Below are 25534 nucleotides of genomic sequence, written 5' to 3' on the forward strand. Positions count from 1 at the left end.
CAACGGAGGAACTTTACCAGCTATTTTGCCTGGTACAGTCGACGCCATACATTTCCGGTTGATACTACGTTGTTTACACCAGCTGCAACAGTCTTCAATGTCTTGAAAAGATCCGTCTTGAAAATAGTGGCAATTAAATTATCAGTAGTGCAATCGTTTTGTGGATTTTTTTGACTTAAAGGCAACAAAATTTTTGAACCGTCCAAGTGACAAGTGTCTCAACGATAAATTTTGTACTATTTTCTTATTTTCGAAAATTGACAACAAGTGCAATGCTACACACGGCCCAGCCTTGTGAGAAATTGTTATTAACTATTAAAGGGTGATCAATTTAAAGGCATTGGATTTTAAATGGAACTAAAACAACGAAAATTCAAATTGACTAGGCAATCTTTATTATTTTTGTGTAGAATCAATCATGACATTTATTTAAAAAAAAAATCCCTTTCAAATATTTACCGCAACTGCGCGTAATTCGACCACCCGTACACACGAATTTTGAATGACTCGCTGGAGGACTTCGGTCGGATTCTCGTGAATAACTTATGTAATTTTGGCTTCCAATACCTCAATCGAAGCTGGTATATCCACAAAGCATTTGCATTTTACATACCCTCCACAAATAAAAGTTTTAAGGTTTGATATCACATTATTTTTGCGGCCAATCCACTGGTCTGAGACGGCAGTAAATCCATTGTTTCTCGGGCTGCATGGAAAGTGGATCCATCTTGATGGGACCATGCAATGTTGTGGAAATCACAGGCTTCAATTTCCGGTATCAAAAAGTCATTTAAAATGGTGCGATAGCGTTCGCCGTTCACTGTTACATTGGCGCTAGCCTCGTCCTTGAAGAAATATAGGCCGATGATTTTCCCAGCCCATTTTCAATAGATGTAATGGGTGTTCTTGAATGGCTTCGGGTTGCTCTTTAGCCCAAATATGGCAGTTTTGCTTATTGACGTAGCCATTAAGCCAAAAATGGGTCTCATCGCTAAACACCGTAAATTGGCCTGAGCGCGCGATGAACACTTTTCACAGAGCTTCGATTTTGGTAATACAACTGAACGATTTGTAAACGTTGTGGAGGCGTTAGTCTTTCCATGATGAAATGCCAAGGAATACTGAAAAAAATTATGTATTTACATATAGCTTTACAGTAGTCACGCGTGATCTGGTAAAAAGCCCCTTGTTATTAAATTTACCATCTAATACCCTAGTTTCAATAAATTCCGCTTCATTTGTTCAAATGCAAGAGTTGACCGGAAAGTACCTATTTTAGTGGCCTCGCAAAATTACACTTTATAAAAATAATCGAATCTGTGCAACCAATAACGCAACTTAATATATCGGGTCTTTAAATTCGCAACAAAGCAGTGATGCCATTCGTAAAAAAGTGAAATTTCAATAATAGCTTTAAATTTTCCCGCGCGGCACAAGAAAATCGGTAGATAAAGGCCGCGTACCTATTTTAATGGTCATTTGTGTATGTGCATGCACCTGTATTTATGAGCATTTTTCCGGGCAATAAAATATTTGCAATCAAGCTTTCATACTTACTGCGTGTACATGTATGTGCATGCAAATGTGCATGTATATGTGCACTCGATGTATTTACTTTCTTTCGGTATGGCTTGTACATATAAATTTTTGTATATTCACATTTGCTGGCAACCAATATCACAACTTGATATGCCCACATATATACAGGTATGCCTCGAGTTATATGATTAGTTGGTTCCGTGAAATTAGAAACTCAGATTTAGTTCAACAGGAACGGAAAATGTTGTTACTCTTCTAATCTTACCGTTAAATGTTTGACAGTCTCTTAAAAACATATTAATACATAGTTTGAATAACTTTTTGTGGTCCTTAATCTAATTAATCACTGCCGTTAGTGTTATCTAAAAATGTTGTTAATTTACTCTTCTCTTAGGAGGCAAAGGAGCCTCAAAGCTGGGAGCTTCTTCATGCTATTGTTTCTCGGTACTACAAGATTATTCATGCCATTCCGCGGCTAATTTTTTGTATGGATTTAAAAGTTCTGCAGTTCTGTTGCAAATATTTCTCTACGAGCTATGCAGAGATCCATCTTTCTCCAAAATAGGCCGCCAACTCTTTCGCCATATTTAAACATTGCAGCGTAAAGCATTGCAAATTTGCAGTCATCCAGGCTTCTTTATTAGCTCGCCAATCAACAGGAAGCTGTGAATTATCACAATTCTCTACTACCCGATATTTTAAATATTTATTTATTAAGTGCAAGAACTACCGATGCGTTAGAGCATAAAAGTGAGGGGATTCTCTCTCTATACACTTTGAAACCTGCCACGGTCTTCATGCATTTATAAATATATTTGCAATACGGATGTTTTTTCCAATATAGCCCAGTTTAATCGGCGTTAAAAACCTGATCTGCCGCATAAGTGCCACCTCCAACAATTTTTTTTTAATTCTACAGTAAACTTAGAGACAGCTTCTAGATACACTTTCTCATGGAAATTTAATGTTGTGCGGTGTAAATCTTTGCTTAAACGTATAGGTATAGCCAACCCTTATTTGCAATTAATGATTGTGTCTGTTGCGTTCTGCAGCAGTTGGTGGCCTACCTCTATATGATGGTACATTTTCACTACCTGTTGTCGCCAGGGGCTCTCTTTTATTTATGCAATTTTTGATCCGTATTGGAACTAAATACTTCCCCAGCTCTCATTTCGTTAATATCTCTTGGAGAAAAACTTCGTGCTTTACCTGAACGTTCCATTGAGATATATTTCCTTAGTTGCCGCATTTATATTCAGTGGCTATGCAACAGCGGATGTCTTTTCTCCTTGTTTTAGGCGGTTCATATTTGCTCCTTTTCCTCAAAAGTTAAAGCAAGCGTTTTTACCAGTTTTTTCCTTTTCAATAGGCATGCAGAAAATCTAGAAATCCCGTAATCGTGCAAATCAAGCACGGTGTATCTCGAGGGATACCTGTACATGCATACATGCATACATGCATACATACGTACTTAGACATGCGCGCATACATATGCATATTTACTAGAATGCGACTGGAAGGAAAATGGCATATCCAAAGATGCTCTTTCACTCCCAGAATGTCAACTAATTTTGTTGCGAATCAGTTCACACTTGATCGCTTTCATAAGTTTTATTTAAGTAACCCATAACGCACACATACACTGGCACACACGCGTACATACAAATGCAAACAAGCAAATACACTTGATTGCGTTAAGTGCCTGCAAAAATGTTATTGCTGGTCCGGAACTTGTGTCCTGGGAATTCAGTTGTGTTCGCTCGAATGCTCGGCGCACGCATGAAATTGACAACAACAACATGCAGACTACGCAAATGAACTGTGATGCAATCAAACCAACTGTGATAAATACGTAAGACATTTGTGTGTGTGCGGGTGTGTGTTATCAAATCGAATAACTGCAAATACAATCTTACGCTCATTTGAGTTGGAATAAATGACGAGTCTGGCGAATAAATTGCAGACAAGGAATCCGTAAAGTCTAATTGCTTCGATATTTAGCATTTCGGCAGGTGAATTTATTTCATCTTTTCTAAATCGTTAGCTGCAAAACTTATTCAAGTGAGCTATTGAAGTAATTAAGAATTTTAATAATAAAAGAATTGAATATTCAATAACATTCATTTATTTACTTACTCAGTTTACCAACCATTTCTACACACTCACGCGTGCATATGTGATTACAGAAAGGTTTGAAATATATTTTTTTAATAATTTTGCCTTCTTCGTAGCAAAATAAATTCGCTTTAACGCATCACATCTAAGTATTTCTATAAATATAATCATTTAAATATAAAAAATAAGAATAAATGGAACGGTAATCAATCTGAGATAAATTTAATAAAAAATCGGATATTCACACAATGAGCGCTGGTTATTCGAGCTACTAAATATTTGATCATTTTATTTATTTTCACAATTTTTTTACTTCTTACGTATATCGTTTCGCTCGTTGCTTTTCTTTTATACTTTCCCAATAGACGTAGCTTTTGCTGTTTACTTTAAGCTCCTTTCGCCTTTTCCACGTTTTTCCTCGCTCGACTGGAAAGTTATTTATATGCAACGATCTTGAGCTCCCGGGTCAGGACACCCTTATTCTCATTTACACTGATTTTTCTCTATCTTCACAGTTTCTGACCAAGTCTTCTGGAGCAAACGGTCAAATGACCAGCGGCGACTGTTGGTTTTCTTTCACACTTTTTCTGCTTCTTTTGCAATAATATTTTTGTTACCGCTTGTGCGCCTTGCCACGACCCATTGTCAGACAACGGTAAGACGCCCTTTTATACATGAGAAAAAGTGGAAAATACCCGTGTCTACTTAAATATTCTTAGCCTTTTTCAGCTTTATTCAAGAAATGTTATTATATATTTTGATTTTAATGCAATAAGAAGTGATGCCAGGCTTTTCACTTACAGGGTGAGTAAATGCAGGTGTCCTTTCTTAAATCACTTTTGATTTCCTAGGCGTTTTTTCACTTCCATCGGCGTGAAGAAATAAAGCAAGTGTGCCCAGGCTTGGTTAGCCATCAAGCGCTCGATGTTTTGGGCACTAATGCAGAGGAAGAGAAAGGCCTCCTTTGCGTTGCAAAGATCACGTAGAGAAGGACTTGGCTTCATTCGATGTGTGCAGCAGGCGCCGGTTAGCACGAGAAAGAAACGACTGGCTTTGTCAAAGGCGGCCAAAGTCACGTTTGCGCTTATCCCGCCATTCAAGAAGAAGAAGAAAGTAATTTTTTGCAAGAGTGAAACTTAAAGATTTCAATAAAAAGATTATAAAGAAAAAAACTGCGAGCTGTTGTTGAAAGAATCTCGCATATATTTACTAGAACTACTACTAGAACTCACTTTCTTCGCTACGCCTGCGGATATAGCCGGTGTAAATATCATAAATTTGGTGAATTTCATTAGTAACTTGTTATGGCTAACTACGAACGCAAATCAGCCCCCGTTGGCGTCGTCGTAAAATATATGGTCATCATCGTCTCTAATACCAAGGCTCCTTCCTTCCGATCTCCTCTCTCCTCTCCCATGTATGGCACCACAACGGACGAATTTCTTAATATTTGTCCAAGTGAGCCCTTAGCTAGGGCAGCCATTTAATCTAACCTAACCTAACTAGAACTAGAAAGTTTCCCTTCATTCAAAGAAATAACTCTTAAGGATCAATAAAATTAACAAGCAATATTGCCATTCGTTTTCTAAATGTCCTAAAATTACCTTAAATTATGAATTTTAACTTTTTTGACGTGATAACGTCTTATAACTCGATTTAACAGGCTGCACGCACGAAAAAATGTGTCGTTACCTTGCTCATTAGTGTTACCTTGCTCATTTGTCGTTACCTTGCTCATTGCCGTTACCTTGCTCATTTGTCGTTACCTTGAATGAACTGCAAGCGAAAGCGCGGAACGAACGACAAAGCAATCAAAGCAAACGAAAGGCAACGTTCGACATCTTGCTCTCTCCTATTTAAGTGAGCGTATATATGTATGTATATGCGCAAATGTACATATAATATATAAATTCACGTATTTGTATTTGCATATGCCTTCTTATTGATTATTATTAATTTGATTTACTTGAAGAATTTAAAATAAAATAAAGTTTGTTAATAATACCTGTTGTTTTAATGTTATTATTATAAATTTTTTTCTTATATATGAAGGAAAAAATATATGGTAATATTTACCATATACCTTATAAGATATGTTGTATACTAATATATGTATATAAACATGCATATACATATACAATTTCGCGCAAATGTAAGCTAATCTGCTTGAACTGCAAGCGAGAGCGCGGAACGAACGACAAAGAGCACAATCGGCCCCCGCGTTCGGCAACGTTCGACATCTGGCTCTGTCCTACTTGAGTGAGCATATAAGTTAGGTTTCCTTGCGCGGAAAACCTTAAAAAAATAAAAACACGGTAATTTACTAGGTGCGGTGCGTGCGCCTTTATTAACTGTCAGAATTAAACTCAAATTCTTTACAAAATTTACTTAACTCTACACCTACGAATAACTTAATTCTACCGGAAGACGTTGCTCAAGCCAGACGCTACGTAAGCATTATTTACTTTCCCAAGTTTGAATTAGTAAGAATTTTATTGCAAAAAGAATTGACAACGATATTGCGAAACAGTAAACGCTTCCGCTTAAGGGTTTGCGCTACTGCTGAGTGAGTTAATTGTAAAAAGGTGATTGTACGATTGTACGGTAGGCAAAATATATTGTGTGTCAACTTATATAATATATGTATATATCTGCGCATATGTAATATAGGTATATAAATTCACATGCTTGTATTTGCATATGCCTTCTTCCCGTGTGCATGGTAATGATCCATTTCTCTGTTGAGAATAAACGATGATAGGAAAAATAGGAAATGAAAGGGAGTGTTTCGAGTGTAAAGTGTCTTGAGAAAGTCAAATCGATGATGATGCCTCTAAGTGTTGTTGACTTATTAACGTCTGATGCACAATCGAAATTGAAGATATCTTTCATGAATTTGATAAATGTTTCGTCATTTTTCACGTTTGTGTAAATATAGCTTGACCTATTCCATTGCAATTCCATTTACCTCCTCCTCTATATCCATACAAAATATCTATCAAACAAATAAAATTAAAATTTTGTTTTGAAAATTGCAACCATTCCATCAATATTTTCTTATGACGTTGTCACGTTAAACTATCGTCAGTAAACCGACTTTACAGACAACCTCTTTTATTTTTATATTGGCTTGATAGTCCAGCTCTTCCAAAGAAAAAATTCCTAGTATTTCTACTTTACTTAAAAGTCAACTGCAAAGGAATAAATAAACCATCACTCGTACAAAAAGTACATATCTGTGTATGTGTGCGTGTGTGCACTGCTGGAGTTTATGAAGAAATGTAGCCAACCAACAATTGGCGTGCAATTACAAAAACGGAAATCTGCCGTTATAAATGAGCAGCAACGGCAGCAGCAGCAATAACAATAACTAAAGTATTATAAACAACAACAGTAATAGCCCCAACAACGATAATAACGGCACAAACAGCAATAAACAACACAATAAAAATGAAGGAGTCAACGTTCGTTGCCAGGATATTTTAATTTCGAGCAGACTGACTTTGATCCCGACGCCCCGATTACTGATCTATGCCTGGGTACTTGTTTCAATGTATGTGTGTGTGTATGTATGGATGTGTAAGTAAAACGGCAGCAATTGCGAGCACAAAATCGGCAACAATGCTAAACTGCAATAGTAATTGTAATAATGGCAACAACAAAATACAATAACACCAACAACAATAGCAGCAAGTGAGAAGCAAAATGGCAACAGGCAGCAGCCTGCAGCCTGCATCCAGCGGTCATGACTGCAGCTACGGACACACACAACCACAGCGACAAGAACAACGAGCGCCAGAGCTGAGAAATGAAATGGAGAATAATAAAGAAAATAAATAATTGAAGAAAAAAGTTTGCGGCGAACAATCGCTGAAAAGAAGAGCAATCATCTTCGCCATTGTTGTTGTTGCTGCAGCAATAGCTGTTGTGGCATAATAAAAAGTATAATAGAAATAAAAGCAACAAAAACAAAACAGTTAAGCACAACTTCGGGGCATGGCGAAGCCAAAGCAGCATAAAAAATAACAAAAATAGCAAAAGGCAAACAAAAGATGGACGCTTTGGCGTAAGTAGGGGCTCGAAACAAAGAACTTCCACATAAATTATAGTGAAATTATGCACAATGCCAACTACAACAACAACAACAGCATTGAAGCGCAAGTTAAATTGTAAAACAAAAATCCAAAAATACAAACAACTACTGTCAGCGCAACTGACGCGGGAGATGAGCCTAGAAAGTCAAGCCACTACAGCCATCAAAAGTGAATATTGCAGCATGCGGCACTTTCTTACTACACCAACTACTAATACATATAATATTGCCAGCGCTAAAAAATTGCATGAGTTGGAAATACCACAACCTTTGCAACTGGATATTGTGGAAATTCGCGGTGCTATTGGTATTGTTGCCACAGACTTTATAATGAAAAAAATATAAGCCAAAGGAGACTGCAGCGACTGGCAGGGAAAGCGGAAGCTGAGAATATAAGAGTGCAGAGGTCGCCAGAGGACGCCACAAAACCCAGACGAGTTTAGCATCATCAGCAGGCACAACAACAACAACAACAACAACAACAAATAAAAATACGGCGGCAAAGCAGCAAAATGAAAGTCAACGCATTTGTGCTAAACCACAACCGGATGCAACCAAGCCTTCCTCCTCCGCACCCTAACCTGAATGCGAAGATGCCTTCGGTTTCATATCTACAATCTTCCACTTTGCCACGCTGTTTATTCATTTACGAGATTGCTGCCCTAGAAAGAATGAAATGAATTAAAAAGATGGAATTTCATCTGAGTTAAGGCGCGTTTTCCTTAAGAAGAGCCCCACATACGAGTTTAAGTGTGTGTGCAGAGATGTTGTGTGTATATGTCTGCGGGTAATCCGCTTGAGAAGAAGAGAACATATTCCCATTTATTTAGTTTATTTCATTTTAAACAAAAGTATATTAAATGAAAATGCCCAAGTCGTGCAGCGACGCATGCCAAAATTACGAGAGAATTATTTTCAAAATCTTAAAGACAGACTAACAAAATTTTCACTGTTAAGTTTCGGCGGTTTAATCCACTATGAAATATTCTACAAATATCAGAAAACAATGACATTTCAGTTGGTGTGAGAACGTTTTGAGTTCTGTCAACCTACGGCTCTAAGGAAAAGTTGAATGCGCGTCAACCATTTAACTCACAAAGAGTTTTTTTTTTTTCAGTAATCAGCCTTCTACCCGAAATTCGTTATTATTACGATTCAAACAATAAAAAATCAATAAAGGCTTGGAACATCTGCAATAGACGTACCCCGGTAATTAATACGAAATATTGGTTAGGGGAAATATAAATCCATTATTTTCTTGGTAAATGGCTGTAGTGATGGATATCTCGTCGATTAGTAGTCGCAGCATCGCCCAGGAACTATAGATCGACCATAAAGGATTTCTTTTCCAATATACATTTAAGGTTTAAAGCCATGTATCGGCCTGCTAGCTAGACAAAGCATCAGCTGAAAATCCTGCAATTCCCTATGAGTGCCATTGGGTCACTCCCCAAAGGGTCACTCACTAAAGAAGAGTTCTCAGTGAGGATAAAAAATATTGTTCAAAGAATGAGATATAATAGATAAATATTGAAGTGGTCCTATTGTTCGCTGCACTGTGCGAAGATCGGCCAATTATTTATTGTAATAATATGACTTTCTTTACTGAAACTAAAATGATAATCTGAGGCAATGTGGGTTCAATTTGGGTAAGCCGAGACCCGTTAAAATCATTCGAAAGTAGTAAAAGTATTCCTGCTATTAAATTTGGCAAACTTCCTACTATAAATTGCATGTTATTATTATTATTACTATTAGGCTACGGCGCACTGCGACCAAAAGAGACCTATTGTGCAAACTCTGCCAAGGGACCATTTACTTTAAGGCTTTTTATTGTGCGGTTTATTGTTCCTTAATTTCCACTAGCACCAAGGTGCCACAATTGGTGATATGTTTAGATAGACCAATTTTGCTTAAGTGATACCTCGGGCTACAGTGGCCTGTAAAGTAACCAGTTATAAGTGTTAAATTTACTTTGCTGAGTGAAAGTACCTTATCAGGAATTGTTTCTCCTGTCGCTGACCGAGAGAACTTCGCCAGTGTTCAACGAATTTCTTCTCCTCCTACCTCCTTAAAAGTTCACAGAAAGGCTTAGGACAAATTAGAGGCATGGTTGCTCCTTTTTTAGCTAGATGGTCTGCTATTTCATCTCCCTCATGACCCTTAATAATTCTGTGTTGAAAGCATTCGCATGCCATTTTTGAGCTCACATTGCAGGTACATCTGTTGAACAATTACACTTTATTGAAAATACAATACAATACGAAAAATGTTTGCCTTTTTAACGGCCATAACGCGAATTTAAGTTCTGCAAAATTAAATAATTTTTTTTCAAATAATTTTTTTTTCAAATAATTTTGTTTAGTTATTACTTGGTAGAAATACAGTAAGGTAATGTACAATTAAGTGCGAATAACCTGACGTCATCGCATTGGCGAATTACTAAGACAACACAAAAATAAAATATAAATATTTGACCTCAACTGAGAAATGCCTGGAGCAAAAATGCTTTTTGGTCACGTTGAAATGGGAGTAGGTATTTCTTGAAAAGTAATATTTTTGAAAGCTGATCAATTCGAGGTATTTTAGGCGACGTAGTGAATTCTAAAATAAATCAATTTCAATGAACCAGCGATATTTGTAGGTACAGAGATTTATAGAGGAAAATTTCAGCTGAGTAAGCTAAAAAAATCCAAGGGATGTACGAATGTGTATGTGTATATGTATGTATGCTATACGAAAACAGGTTTGCGGTCCCATGCAGCCCTCTCCGCCCAACTAACTTGTGCAACATTTTTTCAAAGATTCAACAATAAAAATTAATTCTCTTGGAAACTAAACTAAAAGCGCTTTGAAAGAATAAAGCGTTCGCACTTTTCCGGTAAATTTTTAATTTGCTTTCGCAAAACTTTTCAGCCAACTCGTAAATATTTTATATCGCATTTAACCGCTGCAGCCTGCCATGGAGCCGCGAGGCTGTGAAGCCGAAAAGCTGCGAAACTGCTAAACTGCTAAACTGTGATACCAGCCAGCAAGCCAACCAATCGCCGGCCACAATGCACCCATACAAAATACCAAGGGCTCCACAGCACAACGCATGGAGCATGGAGAGGGCGGAAGGGAAGGGTGTAAGCTTTCTGGCTAAAGGCAAACTTTTGACGTTATTTTTCTGCGATTTCAAAGGGAAAAATTATTATTTTGCCAGCAATTTCACCGCTGCCACTGGCCTTGTGCCGCCTGCGACCGTAATCCTTTCTTTAACTCATTTCCCATTTAGATTTTTTGCATTTATTTGACTAGTAAATAGCGCGCGAAATAGTGAAACAAGAGCAGCAGACACACATTTGTTCAAAGAGGCGAATGAAAAAATTTAAAAGGTATATTACAAAAGTTACTACCGAGGCCGTACACTCGCACACACAGGCACTATGGTGGAAGATAGTGAGCTTTGGTATCGTTGTGAAGTAGAACTCTGTATTTGGTGCAATGACTTTCGCCATTTCGCACCCCATTCATTTCGGCTATTCCTCCCACTTGCTGCTGTCTTACTGACTTGTCACGCATTTAGGCTGCGCTCTTTATGGCGGATTGCAACAAAATACCTGCACATCCTGCTGCTCCTCCACACCGGCGGCCGACTGGCTCTTCGCAGACTGCGAAAATTTCACTGAGCCGAGCTAATCTTGGCCACTTCTTGTGCAGTGGCTCTTCATTTTGATTTCTGTTCTTATTATTCTCATTATTCCCTCTTCATGCCGGCGTTCAAAGTTTTCCCCGCTTACTGCGCACAACCGGCTTTCACCACCATTCCGGTTATACTCGCATATTTCAGCCACTTTCTTTTTGTTGTTCGCTTGTTTTCCTTTTTTTCTTCGCCTTTTATTTTGCCAAGCGTCGAAGCTTCTTTGAAGTCTTTAGTTTAAGTAGGCTTAAGGCTTAATGCACTTCTCCTTTGAATAGGTCGATTTCGTTCTTCGTTTGCTTCAGTTCCGTTATTCCGTGCGCCCAATTGTGGTTTTGGAAACTGTTTTTGAAACATTTTCTCCGCTCTCTCTCGCACTTTTCGGCTCCTTTGGCTGACTTTGCTGGCCAGTTGAATTGGCTGTGGACGCTTACCAGATGCCTACTTCTCGTCGCCGCCTGCTTATCGGTTTGTTTCCATCAACTGTTTTCATTAAATGCTCTTAATGCCTTCGTTGTAAATGCGGTTTTCGGGGATTATGCGATTCGATCTCTGGCGGATTGCTGCTGCGTCCATACACTTGCGCCAGCTGAATAAGAAGTAGCGGCATGTACGAGTATGTATGTATGGGTGTTAATGTTACAGAATTCAAACTTTCCTGCATTGCCATGGCAGTAGAATAGAGGCAGCTAACGGTTTTCTCGACTACACTAATCAACCTACTCAGTACCGCTAAGCCAGTGCTGCTTGCCGATAAATAAATATTCTTCAGTACTGAAGAGGAAACGACGAGGTGCCTGAAAGTATGCATGCATTTTATGAAGTAGAAGCATCTGAAAGGAAAAAGGCGAAATTTTCAACGAAATTAAGACTAATAATTGCTGTTTTTTCAAAACTAAAATGAAAAATTATAAATTGTTGCTTAATTGTAAGCCGTGGTATTGGGGTGCGTAGGTATTTTTCGCCCTTTTTTCATTTCAAAGAAACTTTTCCACACCCTCCTTAAATCAGATGTTGACTACGAAATAAATACGTAGATTATCATTAAATATGTGAAGGCACTTTAACTCTAACAAAAGCATAAAATCCAAGTTATTCTACGATATGCAATGGCTGCCTGAACTCCTTCTGCTACTCGAGCAAAGTTTGCACGAGAAATATAATTAAATACTCAGTACTGCACAGTAAACTTTCATTTAAAAATCTAATAATTCACTCATAAAATTTATTGCAGTGTTTGCACGAACGCACGTTGCATATAAGTACTTACGAGGGTTTGGCTGAGCGTGTGTGTGTGTGTGTGTGCGTTCGAGAATGCCAAGCAACACTCAGCAACAGCCGTCGCATTGCAACATTTCTGCACAGAATGAATGAGTTGGCGTGCGTCGGTGTGTGCGTTCGTGGGGCATTCATGTGTGTGGCAATCCACCCGACTTGCTCGCCTCCTCCTCACTCCCTCGCTCCCCCCCCTTCAAGACCAGTGCCAGTACTGCCATCAAAACGCAATTCTTGTTCAAATGTTCAAATGTTCAGCTGCCACCGGCACAGTAGTGCACGTTTTTGCATTGTGGCCAATTTCATCACCTCAAAATCCGACATGTAAAAAACTGTACCATATCACTTGCAATCTGTTGTTGGCACCAAGCTAGTGGCTACAACTTTTCGCATTGCAGTCAACCACATTCCATTCAGGCTTTTCTGTTTCAGACGCGCACATACGTGGTGGCTCCTGCCGATGTGGCACCCCCCTGCTGTTGATATTGCAATGTTGCAGCTTGCGGTTGCCCAATTTTTATTTTCCCTCTTCACATGCATACATATCTACGAGCTTTTCTATTTGAATGGTTTGCTGTGTTGCTTCATATGAAAATTGACATCATCAGCAGCTGCGATGGCTGCACTGCATTGGCTGACGCAACTCGTGTTGCCACGTTGCATATGTTGCGTATGTGTGTGTCACGGTGTCAACAGTGTACCAAAGTGGCTCTGAATGATATTGCAACAGCAGGAGCAACAACACCAGCAACAACCTTGTTTGCCAGAATGAAAGCAGAGTGAAGTGCGGCGCAAAGGGGAGATGCAAATGTAAACTGGACGCAAAAACACAATTTCATAAATTGCTTCAATATTTGGCTAATACGTAAATATGCAAACGAGCTCATACACAGTGAATCCACAAAGTATTCACACACGTTTAAGAACCGTGTAAAAAATAAAATTTTCGACTCCAAAATATTATAAGCAGTAAATTCTGCTGAAAATAGAAAATCTGTACGAAATTCCAGCTGAAGTAGTGCCTAGAGCCTACCTTCGCGCCGTTAAAAAATCCAGAGCTAAAAAAGGCGATGCCATCGACTCAAAATTTTATGGAGTCACGGTTTGGAAATATTTTTTTATATCCTTCACAACCATTTATTTATAAAATTTGAACAGCAAAGGGCCGTACACAGTTTGGATTCAAACAAGCTGTGGGACCGCGTGCAACTTTGTTCAGCCTTCAAGTTCTAGTAAAAAATTGCAAGGACTTTCACAAAGACTATGCAAAGGCTTTTGACGACGCATTACTTGACGTTTTAAAGCAAACGGACATTGGTGAAAGATAAATAAGGAGTATTTCCAGCTTGCATTGGAGTCAAAGTGTGGCATTGCACTCAAGAAGGGAGTTCGCCAGGGATGTATTTCATCTCTAATGGTCTTCAATATATATTCAGAATATACCTTCGAAGAAGGTCTGGTACCTTAAAAGTTACGTTTGTCTGATTTGATGTACCATGCTGAGGCATGGGCATTACATGTAACGACTATGATCAAATTAGGGGCGTGAGACAGGTTGCTATCGACGGACAATGAAGATTTCGTAGACAGACAAACTTCGAAAGAGCGCTGCTACAAACGATAAAGCGGCGCAAAACCGCATATTTCGGTCATATTATGAATGGTCCTAATAATGAGTTATTGGAACTTAGTGGGTGTTGGAAGAAACCACATGTCTTGGTTACGTAGTATCTAGGAGTGGACAGGATTAATGGCTCTTGGGCAATTGGTTGAAGCAGCATGAAGCAGGGATAATTTCTATAATATAATAATAAATATTTTATAATTTTTTTTAAAGTAAAAAAGTAAAATGAATTTTGTACCATTCCCATTTATGGAAAAATGAATGGTGAAAGTAAATGATCGTTGACTTTCTGTATTACGAATTTGCAATAAAGAAAAAGATATTAAAGCTTTAAAAATTTAAAATCTAAAAAGCTTTTACTACATCAACACTTTAGAAAATGAAGAGCCGGCGGAAATTTCAAGCTTTGAAGGTCTCACCTAAGGAATCGACCGGTGAAGTAACAGAAATCATAATAAAATTTTGCTCCACAAAATTCCTCCAGAGTCAATTGTGGTTTATTTTTAAATGAGGATAAAGACAGTATACGTTTTTGGCATATTGAGCAGAATGGCCCACCCTTTTGCGTTTGCTTTTTGAACCACCTATTTTTTTGAGAATGGTAACACAAATGACATGTCAAATGTGTTCATAATTTACTTAAAGGTTTGATATTTACGAAATGGGACGCTATACGCTTGAACAAAATTGGGAAATATTGAAAACCTATTTCCAAAGTGGTGAGTCTTCTTCTTCTTCCGCGGTTACAGTAAATGGCGACCGTTACCGTGACATGCTCAACGAGTTTTTGTTTCCAAAAATTGAAGAGGAGGACATGAACGACATTTGGTTTCAACAGGACGGTACAACTTGTCACACTGCCAAAGTTACACTCGAACTTTTGGCTACCGTTTTTGAATTCCGATATCAATGGCCGCCTCGGAGCTGTGCTTTAAGCCCGTTGGACTATTTTTTGTGGGAAGCCGTTAAGGACAAATGCTATGCGAACCATCCAGAGACGATTGATGCTTTAAAACACGAAATCGAAGTTGCCATTCATGAAATTGGAGCCCAAACAATCGAAAATGTGTGTAAAAATTGGGTTGATCAAATGGCCTACTGTAAAGCCAGTCGTGGCAGTCATTTGAACGATATTATTTTTCATTCTTAAATGACAATGTTCAATTTTCAAAATAAAAAAAAAAGTTTGAAAAAATATTGATTAGTTTTTTTTTATAGCCGATTCAAAAAGAAAATTTTACATGGCCCACCCTATAGAATGATTTTTTCCGATCGTCGAAGCCGTGCACCCGCTATATTTTAAAAACTGTTTAATTATTTTTGATTTCATTCCTATGATCCTCTATTAACTGTTTCCTACTCCTTTGTTTGGATAATTCTTGAAGCTCATCTCTAATATCGTTTATTTTCAGGCTCACTTCATGTGCTTGCGCTTGAGCATTACCTTCCATCGCATGACGAGAATGGCGAGTTCCACATCCCATACCCGCCATCGAGCGAAATCTATGTATTCAACCGTTACGGTCAACATGTTGCCACCAAGGATCTCACGTCGGGCAAGACACGCTACAGCTTCCTGTATTCCAAGAATACCTCCTTTGGTCGACTTTCTACGGTCACCGATGCATCAGGCAACAAGATTCAGTTCCTACGGGATTACAGTAACGTAGTCAGCTCCATTGAAAATACGCAGGATCACAAATCTGAGATACAAATAAACGGCATTGGTATTATGACCAAACTGAGCGAGAAGGGTCGTCAGGAGATCGAACTGGATTATGACAGTAACACAGGGCTGCTCATGTCGCGCTCATCCGGCGGCGAAACTTACATCTATCAATATGATGAGTTCGGTCGTGTTACTGGTACCATCCTGCCAAGTGGTGAGATCGTTCGTATCACTTCCCAGCTTGCTGACAACAAAGGTCTTACAGTGTACGTGCACGCGTCCGTCGAGTCACTCTTCTCACGTGAACGCGGTGAAACAAATGAGCTGCTTGTGTTGGGTGGTGTACGTTCTACCTTCATGAAAAAGGGTGGGGAGAATGCGGACGCGGAAATCAAGCCGAATAACACACTTGTGATTCATAGTGCCAATGGCGTAGTTGTTGAATCATCGGCTGTTGCCAGACATCCCTTGCTCGAGGCGGCCTTACCAGTCGAAGCCGAAATGCTGGCAATGTGGTCGCACCAAAGCGTTACTATGGGCGAGGGCCTGACCAACAACATGTATTCTGTGTACAACTTAGTTGGAGATGTGCGCAATCCCCAGCAGACACTCAACCGAGAGATTTGGGTAAACCAATCGCGTGTCATTGGCATAGAATACGACCAGTTTACAAATCGTGAGACGTTCTACGACATGAACCGAACTCCAATACTTATTGTGGCATACGATCAGTCTGGTTTGCCAAAGTCATATTATCCGACGAATGGGTACCCTGTGAACATTACCTATGATCGCTTTAATCGCGTCGAAGGATGGGCTTGGGGTCCAGCTGAGCTCAAGTACTCATATGATCGGCATGGTCTGCTCTCGGAAATCACCTCACAGCAAGACGGCATCATATCATTCGTCTACAACGATTGGAATTTGGTGTCGGAGATCGGTTTGGCAAGTCAGCGGAAGTTTGTGCTTCAATACGATGACTCCGGCGGCCTGCGACACGTGTTGATGCCATCTGGCACAAAGCACTCCTTCAGCATGCAGACTTCCATTGGCTTCATCCGATGCACGTATACGCCACCAGGTAGCACACGAGCCTACTTGCAACATTATAGCCACTCTGGTGCATTGCTGCAGACCATATTCCCTGGAGATGGTGCGCGCATTGTTTACCGCTACAACTCAGGCGGGCAACTGGCGGAAATCGTCCATGGAGATGGCAAAAGTGAGTTCCTCTACAATGACGCGACTGGTATGCCCAGCACTGTCTCGCATACCGAACGTGAACTGGAGTATCGCTGGGACTTTGAGTACACAGGCGGTTTGCTGAGTGAGGAACGCATCGATTATGTAGCGAAGACCGGATTGAGCAACGCTAAATTCACCTACGAGTATGACACAGATTTCCGTGTCATCTCGATTCAAGGACGAATTGGTGGCCAGAATTTGCCTTCACAGAATTTCGCTTACAACCAACGTACAGGCCAGCCAAGCCTCATTGGGCAGTTTAAGATCATGCATCCGATGCTAAATCAAACTCAAGTTTACGATGGCACAGCCACTTTCACGCGCACTGTCGACGGTCGCTTCATGACGCAGAAAGTGACGCTGTCTATACATCGTCTGGAGGTGTTCCGCATGGAGTTTTCGTTCGGCATGCATGGACGCATCACACAGACTCGGACCTACACACGCAACATGGCCGTGAATACATACACCAATGTTAAAAACTACACTTGGGATTGCGATGGACAGCTTATTGGTGTTGAAGCTCAGGAACCATGGGGTTTCCGCTACGACGACAATGGAAATCTACTTTCACTGACATACCGCGGCAATACCATTCCTATGGAGTACAATACCCAGGATCGCATAGTTAAGTTCGGAGAAGGTCAATACAAATATGACATTCGTGGACTTGTAGCTCAAAATGCGCGAGAAGAGCGTTTCCACTACAACACGCAAGGCCTATTGGTCCGAGCTACTAAGCGTGGGCGGTTTGATGTGCGATATTATTATGACCATATGAAACGTCTTACTACCAGAAAAGATAACTTCGGCAACGTAACACAGTTCTTCTACACTAATCAACAGCGGCCCTACGAAGTGTCGCAAATATACTCGCCACGCGATGGGAAACTAATGTCACTTACCTATGATGATGTGGGGCATCTCATCTATGCACAAGTGTACCGTCATAAATACTATGTTGCCACCGATCAAAGCGGCACACCGATCATGATTTTCAATCAGTACGGCGAGGATATACGGGAGATTATGCGATCACCCTTCGGCCACATTGTTTACGACTCGAACCCTTACCTGTTCCTGCCGATCGACTTCTGTGGTGGCATATTGGATCCCGTGACAGCTCTTGTGCACATGGGCGATGGCAAAGTCTACGATCCACTTATCGGCCAATGGATGTCACCCAACTGGGAACACGTGTCCGAGCGCATCATAACACCAACGAAAATGCATCTGTACCGATTCAATGGCAATGACCCCATAAATGTTGATCACGATCGTAATTATCCAGCCGAGTTCTCTTCTTGGATGAAGACACTTGGCTTTAGTGTAAAGAATTTGATACCACAACTTACTCGCAACCTATGGGAACAACCTTCATTATGGGGTCGAGCGCCTCATAACCCAATTGCACTAAACATGAAACGTCCTATAGACAATATTCCAACTATGGCGGTGGAGAGTGGTTTCTTAGCTCACCTTAATGTACGGCGAATGTCCAACTTCGAGGACCTCTCAGCTCCGCCGAAATCCGCACTCAAGTTTGACGTCATGAATCCAACTCCACGCAACATAGGCTCGGATACTGAACCACCCTTCGGTAAAGGTATCGTCGTATCCAGAACCAATGACGGTCAGGCAATCGTATCAAGTGTTCCTGCAGCAAACGCCATCTACCGGGATGTTTACACATCTGTCTTTAATCGATCTAAGCTGCTGCCATTCACATTCGTTGTACACAACGCCCAGCAGGACTCGTTCTTCTTTGTCAAAGAAGAAGCGTGGCGAGCCAGTGAAGACCGACAGCAACTAAAACGGCTCCAAGGCCAGGTCAATACCACATTCCACGAGAATTCTCGTGAAAATGGTAGTGGCAACAATTATTTAGACGTAAAAATCCACGGAGCTCACGCCATAATCAATCTACGATATGGCACCACAGTGGAAAAAGAGAAACAGCGCCTAATGCATCATGCCAAACTGACGGCTGTGCGCAAGGCGTGGCATCGCGAAAAGGAAGCGCTACGCAATGGCCTCACCACGACCATAGAATGGAATCAACAGGAAATCGACGAGATTCTGAAGCAAAGCTATGCGAACAACTACGAAGGCGAATACATACACGACGTGGCACTATACCCAGAGCTGGCCGAAGATCCCTACAATATCAAGTTTGTAAAGAAGAAAGGAGCGACGGGCGGTGCAGTCAGTGCAGTCGGTGTGGCGAATGCGCGAAAGCGCCGAAGAAGAGATGTGCAACTAAATAAGGCTGACGAAAAGGTGCTGAAAGAAGCGACAGCCTCTGGAAAGGCGGCGACGAAGGATTCGCTGAGGATCCTCGATAAGCGACAGCTACTGTTGAAAAAACTGCGCACGGACGTTGACTGCCTGCATAGCAGCAGCAACAACAACGGCGAGTGTTAGCTACAGGGATACAACAGGGGGGGATAAAGCAGACCATTAGCATATGGGTAGGAGAAACAGAAAATGAATTTGTGTTAATTTCAAATTGAAAAAAAAAACATATTAGAAAATAATCATTAATTAAAAACTAGATTAGCCATTGAATATAAAAAATAAGACGGAATAAATTGACTCAGTGAGAGAGCAGATGCAAAGTGAGAAAAACCGATATACTGATAAGAGCGATATTATCATTTTGATGGCCCTCGCCATCATTAAACTAAGGATATGAGCCGAACGAATAAAAAAGGAAAAAGTAAAACAGATACGTAGATTAATAGATGGAAGAGTCCGTCATATATTTACAAGAAAAGCAGATTACGATAGTGAAAATAGAAACAAAATACCATAACAAATGCAAAAAACTAAATATGTTTTGTATGTGTACAGTAGTGAATAAATCAATATTAGTTGCGTAAGTATGTAATTATGCTATAAGATAATTTATGTCATACCATTTAAGAGACAACAAACATAAACACATACAAATGTACAATAATAGCAAAAGGGGAAATCAAAAGTTCACACCAATTCAAATGTAAACCAAAACAACAACAAAACTCAATGCAATTAAATTATCAAGCGCAGTCGGGAGCTGTGGCGCCCGAGCCAGCAGTAGCCGAACGGCCAAATGTAAAAAAACAAATAGCGGCTTTCTGGGGTACTCGAGCTTTTAGAGACTGGTCTAGATTTTACAAGTAGATACGCGAACGCACAGCAAACCGTTACAGACGAATTCAGATACACACACACGCACGCCGGTAGGTCGCCCTGTAGTTGCGATGCGGTGAAATCAAATAGAACCAGAGAAATGAGGAGAAAAATGTGCAAGTGGAAAAAGGGCGGAGAGTGAGAGGGTGAGCGGACATATAAAGAGCGGGAGATAGAGAGAAAGGGAAAGAGAGGGAGAGAGAGAGACAGGGAGATTGGAAGCGATCAATTGTAAAATGGTTCAAGTCTTTTAATATATTTATTAATATTTACATTGCGTAGTTAAAAATTGTTAAATCCAAATGATTTGTAAAGTAAAATAAGACGGAAAAGATTAGTAAGTTGAGATTAATTAGAATGCTGCATATGCTATTTACGTAAAATATTCCTTCAAGATATAAGGGCTGAGTAAAGATGTCTAAAGTAAAAAAGAATTTATTACATATAATTAAAGAATTTTACATATAATCGAGAAAATTTTTAGAAGCAACTAAACCGTAATGCATTTTTAAGAGAGCTACAGGTTGCCGCTTTCTTCAATTTTACTCCGCCTGCCGTTTTGTTATAAATTATTAGTTATTTTTTTAAGTATTTTAAAAAGTTAACACTAAAACATGTGCGATAAATAACGATAAATAAAAAAAATACGAAACCAATAAAACAGTATTACAAAATAGAGCACTTTTTCATTTAAAAAATATGTTTATATGATTTTTCTATTCAATTTATATAATATTTGCCAATTAAACAAGGATTGGGGAAAATTAATTTTATTGCTTTTTTATTTGCTTTTCAGTTTCAGTTTCTAACGTTTCTTTGCCGTTTTTTGAAGTTCTCACCTTTCGAAAGGATAGTTTCAAATGTTGACAGAGTTGGCAATTAACTTCCGTCCATGTTTGTGCAAAGAAACCCCCGCAAATGAATACAAGTCGAAAACACTGCACAATTTGGCAAAAACTCTGCGCCAATCAAATAAAAAAATTGTATAATTTTTTGGCAAGTTCACTCTAAAAATTTTTGTATTTATTTTCGAAATTGCGCGGTTCGCTTTTCTTATTCTTTAAACATTTTTTTCATTTCATTTTCTTCAAAGAAATTCGCATGGCTTATAAAAACAGTCCAATGAATTTTTATTCTATAGATCAAAACTACAAACTGAAAAACAAAAACAAAAAAGGAAGTTAAAAGAGAAGAGAAGAACTTCCGAAGGTAAAAATTGCTGAATTAGTTGGGAGAATGAACTATTAAGTTACTGTTTTCCTACTCAAGAACTCCGTGAGAAATTGTTGCCAAATACACTGAATACACACACACGCACACTTGCAAAAATTCAAAAAAAATAGCACTTACGAGAACTCGCACAGCAAACCGAAATTACAAAACTGCGCCGATGTAGAAAAAAATGTACAGCCAAAGGCGAAAATGTAAGTAATTAAGGGAACCCAAGGCAGCAAAAGAAGCTCATAAAAATTAGAAATAGTGAAAAAAGCTAACCAAAATCAAACAATACAAACAATTGTTGCATGTATGTATGTATTACCTATATATGTATGTATAGATGTGTAGCCAGGCATACCACAAAAACTGAGTAAGCCAACAAAAGTTAGCAAAACCAGATAAACTAAGTAACAACCCCCGTTAAGACGGTTGCCGCCGCTGATGCTGGGGTTGATGGCATCCTTACATGTCCTGCACATACACATAGAAAATATTATTAATAGCGCGATGTGTATTTTGTGTATAGTGAATAGTTGATAAATACGATATGCATGAACAGTAAAATATCACAAATACAACAAGAACAACTACAACAACAATAAAAGCACGCCAAGTCTCTCCTATTTAAAATAATGAAACCAATAAAATTCACCAAAATAAAACTTAAGTAAAAGTCTGCATGAGTGTGAAAGGCTGCGTGTGTGTGAAAGGCTACATGTGTGTGTGAATGTCAAAGCGTATTGACGGCAAATTTTAGGATATACGAGTACACGCCGAGGTGGCAGGTTTGCTCGTCATTAGCTGCCGATTTTGTAATCACCGTTTTTGGTCGCTGCTTCTATGATTTGCTACGTATTTGTATGTATGCGGCTTCTTCCCTATATTCGTCACTTGAATTAAAAAATCCGTGCTTCAGCAAAATGAGGTGATGCCATCAGAACGGTGATTGTTGTAATCTAAGTGAAGTTTTACTTGCTTACACTTCGAAAAAAATGCCAATTTAATGTATTTGCCTATTACTTACTTTTAATTTACTATTAGGAGTCACCTTTCAATCTCAAATTCTTAGCATCGTTGGTTCAGTCGTCGCTCTCTTTTAAACGACTCTTCGAAATTCGCACTGGCATAATTGACATCTTTTATATTCTCAAAACTTATTACCGCAGAGAACGAATGAGCTGGGCAAATTATTATAGAACCGACTTCACTTGCAGCGAACGGCATTTCGGCGAGGCAAATGATAAATTATAAAAAAAATATTCTGAGAAAAGTAAGAATGCAGCTGCGCGAAAATACATAGGAACTTAAAATAGTGCCCGAAAGGCAGTTAAAGAAACTTCAAATGCGTTCCCCTTTCAATACTTTTAACTCTTTGACCAGGGAAAAGTTGCCGCAAAAGTGAGGTTAAGTTACTGGCATCACCTTTTTTTCATTTTACCCAGCATCAATAAATCCACACGTTGTAGGAATATTAAAAACTGTGCTTAGCTGTTAAAATCAATTTACACCCTCGCTGCTAAAATTTGTTTATCCACTTTTCTGGTGGTGCATTTTGCATGATTTTCCTAATATTTTAATAATATCCTGCATAGGCATTAGCTAAGTCCCAATTATCCTATTTATACTGTAATTAATGTGATATAAAATTACAAAAAACCAAACAACTTTTTTCACAACTCGTTGCGTAACTGCTTCTAGCAATATGTGTATGTATATGTAAATATATGAGCGCTTAAACATTTATTTAATATTTTTTGTTAATTTTTTGTGTTGAGCAAACACAAAAAAATTGTAATCTAATTATTTTATTATTAATAAATTGCCAATATTTGCTAATTGCGCCAATCGGGCAATGTTTTTGGGAAAATGCGATTAGCAGTCGAGTGTTTGAGCCTGTTATTAAAATTTAGTGCCACGCTGGAGAGGGCAACACAGCCAGAAACCATTGCACTCGCACGCGTTCGTGTATGGGCTTAAGAAAAAACACACACGCAGACACGTATGTTGGACTATTCCCGCAGCGCCGATGCGACAGCGATGTTTGCTTAAAACCCAGCAAAATTGGCAAGGCTATGTAAATAAGTAGGACGTATTTGAATTTACACAAAAAGGCTTAGAATTAATTATGAATATTAATTATATTTGAGCATAATTTTTAGATACACACATACATATGTACATAAATATATATACACGCATAGCCACTTATATAAGTACCATAATTAGGTCTACATGCATACTACTTACATATATACATATATATATATTTAGGAAGAATTGTTGTTTTATCCTTTTTCCTCGTTTTTACAATTCGATAATAATTGGCAACCCGATCCAATAATTGAAAGAGCAGGAGTCAGTTACCTATAAATTTAACAAAAAACTGAAGACAAAAAACCAAAGAAACCAAAAAACAACAAAAAAGTATTAGCTACCTACACACATACTACGATATGTGTGCATGTATGTGTGCTCACTTATAGAACGACAGGGAAAAGGGACTTTCCGTAACAGCAACACAAACAACAACAGCAAAATGTAGAACACCAAGCTCGCCATTGAAAGCAATAAAAAAGAACAAAGAAACAAAAACAAAAAACAAAACAAAATGTTATAATAAATGCCACTCAAAACGGCAAATAGAGTAAATGAAAACCGAAATAAATTTGTAAAAAGCAGAGAAATCGCACGGCAGTTCATTCAAGGCGAGTGCTTTAAAGTGACACAAGCGTCAAATGATAAATTTGGCATTCCTGACAGACCAACAACACTTTAGCTTAATACATAATCAAACTTAATGCAGTTATATTCGATACAAAATGGTGCGCATCCAAACTGTAAATATCTGATGAGAGGGAAATGCATTTACGCCATCACTCCTTCATACATATTGTACTTACGTATGTGTGTATGTATATGTAGGGTTAGTAGCATTAAATATTCAAATAAAAATAAAAATAAAAATAAAAATAAATGAAAAATAAAAGCAGAAATAAAAGCAGAAAAACGCAATGCAGAAATACAAAACTAAGCATTTAGACTAACTAGTTAAAAACCAGTTACAAACTAAATGGAGAAAATATGAAACAGGGAATCAATTCAAAATATTCTACTTGTATTTAAATGTTGTATGTATGTACACCGAAAATTCGGCTCCGTGTGGGCGCTGCGCAGCAAATTCTTTTAGCGGTAAGTGACTGAACATAAGCGTAGGAAATTCAAGAAAACAAAATGTAGGTATAACTAACTAAAAAAGATAGCAACAACAAGAATTTATAAGAAACAAATATAAGCAAAAGATAAGTGTGCGATATTGTCAAAAAATAAAAAAAATAAAATATATGAAATGTAAGAACTAAAATTAAATAGAAAAGAAAGAAAAAGAAGCTTATTAATATTGAGGAGGATGAGAAGCGGAATAATGATATTTAAAAGTATTTATATAAATAAATATATGTATATTAAAGCAGCCACAGCAGCGGAGGAAATAATAAATACTAAGTAGATTACAGTACATGCATACATACACAATAAATGAGAATACAAATACTATAAACTCGTGTAAGTATGTATGCATTAGCATAATTACGAGCATATAAACTTCTTCCTCCCCAACTAGCCACCCCTTCCTTAACTCCTCCACTCCTTAGTTGAAAATTCAGCGTTAACGTCGCTCAAAGCAGTAAAGCAAAACGAGAATATTCGTGATTTGTAAAGATAATTAATTGCACCAATAGTTAAGGGGCACTTTTGCTCCCCTCCACACACACAAACATGCATGCATACACACAAATATGTATGCGCATCTAATACAAAGAAAAGCGACCAGCAGAGCAGCGCAAAAACCAACATTGAACTTGCACGAGTATGTAAAATAAAAGGCAAAGTCTGGCCACTGCA

At 38.7% G+C, this 25534-nt stretch overlaps 1 protein-coding gene across 2 annotated transcripts in view; it reads left to right on the forward strand.

Annotated features, from left to right (window-relative positions):
- LOC128856810 (teneurin-a) overlaps positions 1-25077 on the forward strand; it is a 327215-nt gene extending 302138 nt beyond the window's left edge. For both annotated transcript variants that reach the window (XM_054092157.1, XM_054092158.1), the window contains one exon: positions 15741-25077. In XM_054092157.1, coding sequence (XP_053948132.1) covers positions 15741-19666 — 3926 coding nt within the window. In that variant the 3' untranslated portion in view covers positions 19667-25077. The remainder of the gene's footprint in view (positions 1-15740) is intronic.
- Positions 25078-25534: the final 457 nt, after the last annotated feature.

Source organism: Anastrepha ludens, chromosome 3, assembly GCF_028408465.1.
Source record: "Anastrepha ludens isolate Willacy chromosome 3, idAnaLude1.1, whole genome shotgun sequence".
In the NCBI taxonomy this organism is placed as follows: Eukaryota; Metazoa; Arthropoda; class Insecta; order Diptera; family Tephritidae; genus Anastrepha; species Anastrepha ludens.